The sequence below is a fragment of the Bactrocera oleae genome, chromosome 6, assembly GCF_042242935.1.
Source record: "Bactrocera oleae isolate idBacOlea1 chromosome 6, idBacOlea1, whole genome shotgun sequence".
Lineage (NCBI taxonomy): Eukaryota > Metazoa > Arthropoda > Insecta > Diptera > Tephritidae > Bactrocera > Bactrocera oleae.
In genome coordinates this window covers 67,479,366-67,492,506 of record NC_091540.1, presented here as the reverse complement: position 1 = coordinate 67,492,506, position 13,141 = coordinate 67,479,366, and the positions used below count along the sequence as shown (strand labels likewise).

The 13,141-nt window shown below is 36.6% G+C and overlaps 1 protein-coding gene across 1 annotated transcript in view; it reads right to left on the bottom strand.

Annotated features, from left to right (window-relative positions):
- The window catches only part of dpr6 (defective proboscis extension response 6), a 232,119-nt gene that overhangs the window by 85,415 nt on the left and 133,563 nt on the right, over positions 1–13,141 (bottom strand). The window contains exons 3-5 of the mRNA XM_036364411.2: positions 12,792–13,015; positions 6,572–6,782; positions 5,711–5,838 (exon numbers count right to left, since the gene is read on the bottom strand). Of these exons, the coding sequence (XP_036220304.2) occupies positions 5,711–5,838; positions 6,572–6,782; positions 12,792–13,015 (563 nt within the window). The remainder of the gene's footprint in view (positions 1–5,710; positions 5,839–6,571; positions 6,783–12,791; positions 13,016–13,141) is intronic.

Sequence of the window (13,141 nt, the reverse complement as noted above, 5' to 3'; positions counted from 1 at the left end):
TAATATTTACCATATATCATCTCAACTACATAGTCTAAGCCAAAAAGTATATTCTTATATTTTCGTCTATTTTTGCCAAGATCTTATAAGTAGAACTAATCGTCTAGTTTATGTGAAAACTTACTAATCGTTAGTTTCAGATTATGTGAAACAATAATCAAGGACAAGCAAGGAAATGCAGTAGCAGGGACGCTCTCTAGCCTTTATTTCTGGTCATACCACGATGAGAAGATTTGAAAAATATCTTAGAAAGTGACGGTGTCTACAATCTCGGAGAATATCTCGCTTTCATTGTCATAAAACAAAAATCATAGAATATTATCAGAGATCTTTGTAGTCCTTTGAAAGTTAACTTAAATTCGTTCCCCAATATTGTCTTCCCCTCCACAGAAGAGTGTGATAGGGATGAGGTGAACAATGACACAGAGATAAACTAAGACTAGATAAACGAGTGGTCTTTTTAGTAAAATTCGATACCCGAATCGGCTTCCAACTATTATATAACTACAGTGTCTTTCTAGCAGAGATCAGCAATTAAAGAAAGCCTTCTTGTTCTGACAAAGAGTGTGCTTACAACAAGAAAAATATTTACCATATATCCACAAGCGTCTTTGAGATCATTTAAGCCTCCAACAAGTTCCAGGACACACTGATATTTCTGGTAACTGTGAAGCAGACGAACTAGCCAGATCAAATACCCCCTTACAATTAGACTCAACTATTCGTAACGGCTCTCTTGCCTATGTCGCAGTAGTTGCACTCTTCGTCTTGATGAACTTCATCAAGTCCACAGGTTGGTTCAGAGATAATAGGGTAGTTTGAGGGGATTTTAGCCACGGTAGTTTCACAATGGGCCTCCTGAGTAAGACGAAAAAAAAAATTTGCTTGTTTTTTTAAGGAACCACCCCAATATATGGAATAAGTCTGTTTGTATAAACAACTGCAAGTATCTATAAATTTATAACCATTTATATGCCAGATAGTTATCTCTGCTTAGCCTAACGTAGTGCCCCCAAAAGCCACCCTCGCACAGCGCCCAAAAGTCAATGACTTGTTGTGGTTTTCATTTGTTTCTTCTGTTGATTTTATTGTAGCCAAATTATGTGTCAACTTTTATGTTGTTGCTTCCTAATTTGTTAGCGCTGCCTAGAGTTTACTAGGAGCACTAGCACTGGTGGTTGTTGTTGTTCTCGTTCGCTTGTTAGCTATGTATGTTGTTAGTGTTGTTATTGGCATTTACTATCACATCCTTTTCGAAACGATGGCAAAGTTTATTGTGGTGGCACCATCTCAGCCGCAGCAGCCTTCCAACACACACATACACACACCTTATCCTCTACATAACCACTTACCAACTCTCCCACACCGGCTCTCAGCGAACATATTGACTACGCCCACTCGTTTCTTGGATGAATAATGTTGGTTGCCTGCATGTGCTTGAAATTCTTTAAGGAACTTTGCTGCTTCTACGAAACTAATAATCTCGTCGGCAAACTTTTATAAGCATTAAATTTGTACAGCGATTAAGCGCCAGCGTTTTCGTGCACTTCAAGCTTCGATTGTTTGGCCTCGTAGTGACGTTGCGCATCGCAAAAGACGTGGGAAGTAACAACTGTTGTGAGAAGCGAACGCTTTTTGTTTTACTTCATTTGTTCTTAATGTGTTTAATTCATAATTGTTATTTTCATATTTGATAGATGCTTTAATGACTGCCGTTAATTGAGTCTAACAAAGTGAATTAGTTGTCCTTTTGCATACAGTAGGATGTCGATGGCTCCATCTCGATCTCACTCACACCCACTCTCCCCATCTTTCTTTCTTTCAAAGTGAGTTCTCTTTTCGTACATCTCAATGAGCTTCTTTTGGCATAAGGAAAATAAGACTTTGCCCTACTACTTACACCATCGGCCGGCTTTACTGGTTACCAGAGTTCTTAAATTTGACAATTATATTTTTGTACAATTCATTTAAATAGCACTCGGCACTGTTGTCTTTTTGTTGAAACATCATCAAATTCTTTTGTATATTACTGTCAAGCTGACAATTTTAAGACGAACAAAATCTTGTCCGGGTTCGAATTCCATCCAACTATCGGTCTTGGTTAGAGAGTTCAATACTTTTAAATCCGTTTCAATCGGATCTCAGTTGATTTGAACAATCTACACAGATGTCACCCATTAAAGAATTTCAACCTAAGGCATATTACAGACAGCCATGATGAGTTTGGTTCTGTATATTTATATATATATATATACAAATGTTACTGTTATGATCGAAGACCTAAAGATTTTGCATGAATTAAAGACAAACGTTAAATTTTTTACGGGCTTGATGGCATCTTCAGATCTGGTTGTTTAATAAAACCTTAATAAGTAGCAGACCAAAAAGTCAGATTTGAATCTAAATGGAACGAATGATAACTACTCTCTTTTGTAAATATTTTGAATTAGCAAATTTTATCTGAGTACATGCGACCAGAAATCGTCAAACCTCCTAAGTATATTGATGGTGGTCACCTATTCGTGTGAAGTCCAAGCATTCTCAAATAATTTTTTGCAGACGCTGCTGAAAATGTCATTCGGGTTTTCAATTCAATTAATTTTTGTTTTGACCGACAATTTCGATAACTCTAAGCCGCGATATAAGTTTACTTGGATGTCTCGAATGATTGTTGTTAAAATTTTCTTTTTTTATTATCAACATATTTTATCCCCATCGCTCCACCTTATTATGCACGTACAATGTTTACAAGTTAGAGCTTTAACAATCTTTCATACTATAAGTTTGCAGCTTTCACCTCACGGTAGTATCATAATTTTTGTCAACGTAATTCCTTTGTATTCAATTCATTATTAATTCAATCGTTTTATTTAGATGGTATGTATAATAAGTTAAAAATTTTAGCTTCATTTATTTTAAGTTAATTATGAAATATAACCTCTTAGTAAGCTCTTTGCGCTTTATCAAAGACATTTTAATTTATATTGTACACTATGTATAAGATTACGATATTTACTACAATTTTAATTAACAAATTATATTCCTTTGCAAAATACCAGAAAGCTCATAATTTAAATTGCAAAACAAAACTAAAAGACTCCCAAACTATAACGGCACGTGATCAGCGTTTGGCATTGAGTTCAAATTGCAGCTCAGTGGCATAAAGTATTCATTATGCAGCAGCGCGTTCTTCTATTTGAGTTTAAGTCTTACACTCCACTGAGTGTTGACTGAACTCCATGCTGCTTGTACTAGTATGCCAGCAAATCCACTCAGAATGAGCACGAAATTATATGATTTCAATTCATTTTAGTTAAAATGCATCTCATTTATTTCAAATGTTGTATCAAGTCCCTTGCTTTCAAAGTAAGCCAAGGTTTGGGTGTTTTAATTGTTTTTGCGGGTGTAAGTGGGTGTTTTTCTTTTTATTTAATTATCTATTTATTTAAAATGTTGCACACAAATATTTTGCCGGCTTACGCGCTTTGTATATCCTTAACCCGATTTTTCTCTCCATCCCTCTCACTCTGCTGCTCTGTCGAGCTAAACAAGTAAACTTCTTAAAATGGCTAACAACGTGCGACCCCAACGCTGATACCCTCATTAGTACCGTAATTTGTCGCTTAGTTTGGTGCGCGGACATTTGACTTTGTTTTGAGTGGCCGAAAGAGTCGAGGAAAAACCTAAACAGTTTGCTATCATTACAGCGCTATTTTTTATTACTTTTTGCCACTTCAAGTCAACGCGTTGTACTGCGACTAGCACTTTTTTCAATAATTTTTTTACCTATTTTCTTTTTTATGCATTATTTTGCATAACATCCTACGCCAACAACGCTCATTTGTTATTTAGCTTCCGCCTGCACTTACCAGTCCTATCCCGCTTCCTTTAAATTTTAATTAATATTTACAGTAGCGCGAGTGCCACTTGTACCCTTTAGCTCCCACGCTGCTGCTGCCCTCCATTCCTTAGTTTATTTCTCGGTTCTTCTTCATTTTTTTTGTTTTTTTTTTTTGTTTATATTCCCACTTGACTATCATATCTTTATGTTTTGCTTGCGTGTTTATACTCATCTCATCGCGTTTTTTCCTCTCTCAAATTGTTTTTAGACAAATATTTGCTTATAATTAACAGGGCTAAATGGCAGCAGCTTATCTTGGCGGAGTGTAAAATTGGGAGTTTTGTTGTTCTCCTCAATGTACCTATGTATATCTGTATATGTATGTATGTACGTAGTAACGTCTTGAGTCTCGTAAACAGATTTATGCGTTGAATGAAAGTGACAATCCTTTTCGGAGCAAATCTAATTAGCGTTGAAAGCGTGCTTGCCAACCCTAAGCTATCATTAGACACTGTCAATGAGCGTAATTTTTTGTATTGTTGTTGTTTGTCCGGTCAAACAGATGCTTAGGTTATATTTTTCAATTGTTGGATTGCGTTGCTTCCCTAAACAAGATTGAGTGAGCTATTAGTTATTGTGTTGAGATGAAAAAAAGTTATAATTATGAGCATAAATTTGGCTGTGGAAGAAGAAGCGTTTAAAAGCTTTAAGATATTTAAGCTTAAAGAGTTTAAGGTGTGTCGGAAGGGATTATTCCCATTATATACGTATATTTTGATAATCAAGTCACCCAACTTGAAATCTTCTGAATTTTCTCAACTATAACATATTTATCAGCGAAAGAAGAAACTTTTAAGGCTTCGGTTTAAGATTAAACGAGAACACACTCTCGTTTTTTGGTGGATTAGGTGAACTAACTAAACTATTAAGAGATCCAAATACTGTATGTCGGATCAGCAAAGGTGTGTACTTCTTCTTCTTCTTTGGCACTACAACCGTGAGTCGGTCTGGACCTAGAACACAAAACTTCGCTAGATGTCTTAATTAGTTGCGAGGTTACATCAATTGTGCATTCCAAATGAAGATGGTCGGTCGGTATGCAGTTCGTTCCTCAATTGGATGCGTGGGCGCCCTAACTTCCGTTGTCTACCTATGGATCCCGAATCAAATCCCGATATGCAGTGTAATCGTTGAATTTTGACGCGCATGGGTCAAGGTTGAGAGAAAATAAAAAGCAAATATGTGCTCTGAATTTGCAACAATTTTAGTTTATTTTCCTGCTGTTAAAATTTCTCAAGTGTATAAACTTACTAACTAATATTTTTATGTGCTCACTCTACGCATATTCCAGATATGAGTATCAAGAAAATCACAAGGAATATTTGTGACATTTTCTTTATGTAAATAGAGCCTAGAACTGGTCTTATCTTTAACAGACTTTAATTTAATAAAACGAAACCTGCGTGTGCTAGTCACCCAGAGCACCGCATAAAATACCAATAGCTACGTGCTTGCACACTAAGTGCTGAGGCGCAATTGAGCGCTGCCATAAATTCAACCAGTAATGCATTTCCACAAAGACTTTACCTAAACTTTCACTTCATTTAATCTAATTTTGAAATTACTTAACCAAAGATAAGCCGAATTTAATGCATATATAGCCTGCCATTTATGGCTAGCACAATAAAACCAACAATAACAATGGCATAAACTACTATTTAACAAGAAAATAACTACTATGCAGGCAATAGTGTGCGTGTATGCATTGCATGGATGTGTGTGTGCATAAAAATTTCAAGCGCAAATATGCTGGCAAGCACGCTTTTCACACACAGACATACATGGAATGTAGCAGTAAATTTTAATTACCTCCTCGTGATGATACCAGAAAATGTAGGCCGGCGGCTCTGGGCTGAATTTCACTGTGCATGTAAGATTTATGGTGCTGCCTTTGTCGACATGAAGGTCGGGTCCGCCAAGGATGGTCGCTGTTGGCACTGCACAGAAACACACATACACGTGAACAGTTGGTAAGTAAGTAGCCACACGCAGTTATGCAAAACGAAGACGAAGATGACCGCAGCAGTTGTGAAGCAGTAATTGTAGCAGGTTGCGGTGTTGGCCGTGGCGTATGAGTGACCGGCCGACCAGCGTTTAGTAAATTGTGATTGCGAGTTGGTTGACCGGCAGTGACATCAGAACGCAGTTGTGATTATGACATACAAATAAAAGAAAAAGAAAAAAGAGTGACGAGAGAGGGTGATTGTTAGTGTGAGTAAGCATTAGACAAACTGACATATAAACACATATTAGCGCGACATTAACACGCACTTTGCTGCGTTAGTTGAGTAGTTAGCGCGTTACTGTGAAAACTAAAAAAGTTTATAGCGTGAAATTTATGCGCAAATGAAACGCAATGAGAAGTTGTGATGAAATGAAATTATGGGCTAAATGGCGGAAAGTTTGTAAATAAATCCCATGATGCAAAGCATGAGCTGTTAAAGTGCAGTTATGGCGAGAGAGAAAGCAATGTGATTGGCAGCGAGTAGTGTGCAAATATATGACAATGAGTATTGAGTTGGCGTATGATATGAAAGGACACTTCATTTATTAAAGGCGAGCAGCAAATGCGCAGATGATAATATGTGTGTGCTTACTCGCTATAAGCGCTAATGAATGCATATGCGGCTGTTAAGCTATTTCCATCAACTCGCTTCCATTTGTACTCACCCACAACGTTGAGTCGCACAAAATAGCTGCGCACCGGTTGCGTTGATATTTGGCATTCATACATGCCAGCGTCACGTTTCTGCGCCCATTTTATTTGCAACGTCCAGTCGTCGCTGTCCTGATGATGTGTCGCCTGGAAACGCTGATCCGAGGTGTACGTGTACGCACCAACGGTGAGTATGTGTATGTCACGATGCCGTATCCATGAAACCTATACGGGAGGGGGAAAAAAAAATTAAAAAAGAATTTAGTTGCGCAACCATATGCACTTGTATATATGTATTGACGTTTGATTGGCTATCCTTATGTGTTTGCAAAAAAATGTGCACGACTGTAGATTGCATTTGCCGCTTGACTGCATATTGTAAAATATTGCACGCTGGCAAATGCTCATATTCGTGTTGTCATGTAAAAATATGCGTGAGGCATAAAATACTTGTATATGTGTGGTAACGCGTAAATATATCCCTGAGCTGTAGGTGACATTGTTTTTTGCGCAAGTAATACCAATAATAAATAATTTTTTAAGAGAAAAAGTTTAAAAAACAAGTAAAAGCGTTAACTTCGGCTGCACCGAAGCTATAATAACCTGCACTTGTAAGCATTTTTTATAGCTTACAAAGGTTATAAAAATATTTTTATCATGATTTTGATCGCTCAGTTTGTTTGATAGCTATATGCTATACTACTCCGATTTGCACAAAATATTCGGAGATTGTAGCGATACTTTAGCTAAGAATGCTTGCCAAATTTAGTGAAAATCCCTTGTCAAATAAGAAACTTTTCCAAACAAGAACTTGAGTTCGATCGATCAGTTTATATGGTAGCTACAGTAGGGAGCACAAATCAGTACAAGTTTGTGCAGCGCGTATTTCTTTCTGCATAATTATATATAGTGATCCGATAGCGGCGGTTTCAATAAATGAGCAGCTTCCTGAAAAAGTGTGAAACATTTCAGATTGAAATCACAAAAACTGAAGTAGTAGTAGTAGACTAGTAGTTCCCGTATATACAGACTGACGGACATGGCTAAGTCCACTCAGCTACTCTGTTCCAAAAACCAAATCAACATGTAATGAGGGCATACGTAATAGTTACCCAAACGGTTAGGTTCGCCAAATAACTTTCCTCTTTATTATAATGCACCTAATAATTCTCGTAAAGAGTAAGATCTAAAGTGATTCCATCCATTTTCTTGTTATTAAATGACGTACTCTTAAGTTAAGAAGAATATATCGCAAGTTGGCAGATATTTTCGGTATAAAGTCTGCCATATGCACTGAGTTCCACATATTTGGTATCAGGTGCCTTGAAAAGTTATGGTGGTAGTGCAAAGCCCAAAGAAATATTCTTTAGCCGATATATATAAGTCGAGCCTGAGGTTGTTACTGATGCTCATACTCTATTGTACGCTCAGCGTTTGTTCTTATTCCTAGAGGGATCACAGTTTATCCCTAACCAAGGGGACTTTCGCGATTTGTAGCAGGTTCAAATTTTTTCGAAATAGCTACCTCGAGTTGCATATCTACTAGTAAAGCCAAAGTCGCTCTATAATCAATGGCGATATATAAGTTATGTTTCTGGCTGCTTGCTGCTTGCTGAGCGGAGAAAAAGTTAAAGAAACAGCGCTTAATAATTATCATGTTGCTATCAGAGAGATACCAAATGATTTCAACTTCTCTTATGAATCGACTCAACAAATTTTGGTTAGTGATTTAAGTAAAAAGCGTGCCTTGTTCCAAAAGACTAGACTTGTTCCAAAAGATTTGCATCTTTTGCAAAAACCACGTCGAGTAGAACTCACAAAAGAGATGCTTGACAACGTAGCTGCAGACTCTACATTCATCAAATGCATCATTACATCTAATGACGATTGGTAGGTTCATATATATGACGTCAAAACTGTCCAACTGTCTGATGAATGGCGCTACAAAAATTAATCGAAACCGAAAAGACAAAATTCGCTGAAGGTCATCGCTGAGGCTTATAACAAGTGTATGGAAATTGGTTTAAGCATGCTTGTATTGACTCAGGAAGATTTTTTCAAGGTCATAATACAGAGTTTTATTGAAATACGTGAAAATGTTTTTTTGTCGGTCCGGATCTAATTTGATTACATGTATATCTACTCACTCAAAATGTGTCATTTGAACTCTTCTACCCCAACCTCACCTAACCTCAAAAAATGGAGTGCATTGAAAACTTCTTTTAGTTTTCTCTTTAAATAGAAAAGTAGTAATTAGATATTGAATTTTTGTAGCGCTCACACATTCAAATGCCATTTTCATGTTCTCAGCAGTTTTTTTCACTTTTTTATTATTTTTTTCCAATTTTTTTTTCTCATTGGCATAATCAATGTCAAATGTCACTTGTCGGCAATATCATTCAGTTTAGCCCCTTTGCAGCACCACTACGCTCTCAGCTGACCTCCAAGTATGCCTGAACTGCACCGCGCGCACTTCCCGCTCACCGCACTAGCAGCTGAAGCCGAAGCCGAAGCAATTACATTTTGTAGACACACGGAATGCGAATATCACATTAAAACTGAGGAGAAAATGTGAAAATGTGCCACGAATTTCAAGTGAGTGCTTTTTTACCAACTTGTTATGCGCGAGGCTAGTGAAAAAAAACAACAACAAACACTAGCAAATACAACAATTAGAGGCATTACAATGAGCTTGCCACAGCTGCGAGGAAATATGTAATGTGAAATTGTAATTTTCACGCTTGCACAAAAAAAAACGAAAAACGAGGAAAAAAACAACAAAGAGGAAATTTTCATGCAATTGTTTTTGTTGTGCCATACCCATACGAATTTCAATGTGCACTTATGGGTATGTGTGTCACGCATACTACTTTAATTGTTGGCAAAGATATGTGCGCTATTTCAATTGAGCGCGCATTCTTGTTGTATTTGGCGTAATTGTTGTTGTTGTTGTTGCAGACATGATAATTCACGCATTATCCTGCCTGCGGATGTGCTACACCTCTTGTTGTTGTCGCTAACGTAACATACTTTTTGCCGCACCTTCTGCTTATTTGCCTTTTTTTGCTCTCTCCCTCTCTCTATCTCTTCTTCTGCAATTTTTTCAATAACATACGCTTGGCGTGTTTCTCGCTTGGTGTCATTATTGCCAGCTGACGTGTGTGTTGCGCTTCACGCTTTACTAAAACGCTGCTATTTGCGGTTCTTGCGCGCCTAGAAGTAGGCAACATACCATCATATGGCAATGCAAACGTCTTGCACATATGAGCGCTTCTCTGAGTGAGTGTATGTGTGTGTGCGTGACATGTATTCCGCATTCGTGTGAACTACACGCCTTTATAACTATGTATGGTCTTCACAGCTGCGCGCTTCGGTCGTCGTTTTTCATTTAGTGCGGATTAAAACTCTGCTTGGCTGCAGCTCACCCCACAGTGGGTTGTAGATGTCAGCAGAGGATTTAGAAAGTTTCGCAGTTCATAACTTAAAGCATATTAAATATCTTTATATATATTAATTAAGGCAGATTAGTTGGATAATATTTTTTATATAGTTTGTTAAGTTAAAGTATTTTTTTATCAATTTAAAACTTTCGGGATTATTTCTGAAAGACTAAAAAATTTACTTTAGTATCTCTGGTGTAATTTGGGCATCGGACACTTTATTAGAACGTGTTATAGGATTTCGATGATACTTTTATTGCTAGAGATTCATTACCATATAGTAGGTTAGTCCTCATATTGGTTACGGACCTTTAAAAATATTATAAACCTGCAGCTAAATCCATGATGAGGGAAGTTCAAACATTCCAATTCCACTGAAAAATCATCTACATCTTATTTTAAAATATTCACTACTCGGTATCTCAGTTGAGTGAGGATTGGTACGCTAGGATCAATATTATCAGATCACAAGATGTCTTTTAAACTACCTGCTCTTGGCAAGGTTGTAGCGGTTTCATCCGTACACTGTCTAATAAACGTACATGAGGTAAAATTTAGCGGATGTAATTGTTACAATTATCTAAGAAAAGACAAAATAGAAATACCTCGAAACTTTCTTCTTCAACGCCCAGCTTTCGCTAGACGGGGGCTGAAACAACTTTCACGTCATACTTTCGGTAAAAGGTCCAAAGTACTTCGTCGATACATAAACATCTAAAAGTCTCCTGTTCCACATATACTAAGTTTTGACAATCAAAAGTAGCCACCGGTCCATGTGCTATTACCCTTATCTCCGCAGGAGCGATTATTCCGAAACCTAATATAACTAAACCATACATATCTTTGCTCTTTGAACGTTTGCGTGAAAGTATATAATTCCGACCAAGGTTTTCTTCTTCTTTCAGCGATTATCGAGGCCAACTCTAAAAATGTGGTGAGTATTTAAAGTTGGAAGCATCGTCAGATATTACGTATTTGCAGAATGTGGCAATCAGAACCCATGAACATGTACTATCTCTAAGATAAAAGTTATTATGAAATTCTATTTATGCAAAAACTGAAAGAGAATTGTAGAAGACGGCTGATTTTGTCATCAATGAATGGATTTGATAAGGTATACAAATATAACAATACAAGAGTCCCTCTATTTAATAACATCATTCTGAAAAAGTGCAATTTACTTGATTCTATATTCGAGGCATCCATTTACTTTTCAACTACACCTAGATTGGCTTTTATTTGTGGGTAAATTTTGTACGAAATATTCTCGAAATTTTACGCAAATAAAAGCGATGGCAAATACTGTGTTTTTATTAATATTTGCCTCTGAAAAGGCTTTATTCGCTGCAGTGTGTATTTGTGCGCTGAAAATCAAAATGCTGTAAAAATAAAAATTGGAAACGTTGGGCTTATAAATAGTGATTCTTGGAACAATTGCCATTCGACATTCTCTATGCAGATTACACACTCATAATACACACAAATATCAGAAATATCAATATTTAGCCTCAAATTTTGAGTACACGCGTATACCCATTAAAAAAAAGATTGCACATGCTGAGATAAACAATATAGTTTTTTCAGCTGATTCATTGAATTATTGTTCTTGGTCGCATATCAAATGGGAATAAAAGAATTGGTAAATTCATAATATATACATATTTCAAAAATTCATAAATTATTTGAAAGATAGCTAAAGAAATGACATTATCTGCTCAAAATTCACTCAGTGTAGATTCAATTAATGGCTTATTGGGCTCTGAAAATAGTTGTCAGCTATGGCTGCTGTGTTACAAACAACGGTATGCGTTTCGGTATTTATATTTCGTAGAAAATGCGACAAAATATTTATGCTTTCTGGTTTTTAATAGTATAACCTAGTAGACAAAGGAATGGTTTCAACATATACATATGAAAAATGGGTATAACTCCGAACTCTAATGTACTCGTAAACTAATAAAAAAAATTTATTTTATTAGGGGATCATAATTACTCCCTGCTTGTATATTTAATGGCTAACTGAAACTATTTAAAGTTCGTAAGGTGTCTAAATGATGTCAGTGTCGTCAAAAATATTATATTCAGAGCGTTGTTGTAGAAGGCTTACATTTTCATCAGTTTAAAAAAGAAACTAACGAGAGGCGCGAAGCGCTTAATTTTGCTTGAAATTTCTTGAACCTCAGGAGCTTTCTTCGCTCACTATGCGAACGGTGATAAAATAAAACGTAATTTTTAATCTCGTCGGGATATTTTACTTTGAAAACTTTAACACAAATATTACCTCTCAAAATAAATAATTCTGGACCAGCTCTAGGCTAAAACTAATGAAAATTTAACCATGCTTATTTATACCAAACATATCGGTCATCATGAAAGGTTTTCCTAGATATACCAGGATTTAATGGTCGAAATAAATGAAACTCGTTCATACTTGTAGCTTTTATAGCTCTGATATATCCAATATAATGATCACATCTGGGTTGACGCTATTCATAATGTAATTAATTTTTTTTAAAAGAGTAATTCACTTGTTACCTACAATATTTGGCAAAACCATTTTCTTACTAACTATTCCAAAAGTGGTTACTTTATGAGCACTACCAACTTAGTTCCTAAATCCATAGTTGTAAGAGTAGTGCTTTTAAACAGTTGTTGTAATTTCAACCACAGCAGGAGTTCAATTACTAAAAATCGAGCAATGCGAGTGCACAGTTGAGTGACTCAATGTTTGTGAGTGTGGTGTGTGTGTTTGTTGTTGTGAATGTTCACAACACCTTTACGGTTAAGTACTTACCGTTTTGTTGCCCAAATTGCGTACGCGGCAACTCAAGTACGCCGATTTGCCCATTAATGCGGTGACATTGCGTGGCGTCGACGGATCAAAGTACGGCTCAATCCACTTCGGATGTACGTAGCCAACAGTGGTGTGTGGATATTGTGTTGTGCTCAAAGCGTGCAAATGCTCCTCCAGTGAATTGTAACTCTCCATAGGTCCTTGAACGCCACCATTTGTCATATCTTTTGTGGTGAGGCGAAAATGCGGAAAATGCCGAGAGGGGAGAGAAGAAAAAAAACAAAAACATATATGAGGAAAATTGAATATTTGAGCAATTGTGTTCAGTGTTTTACATATTTACAAAAACA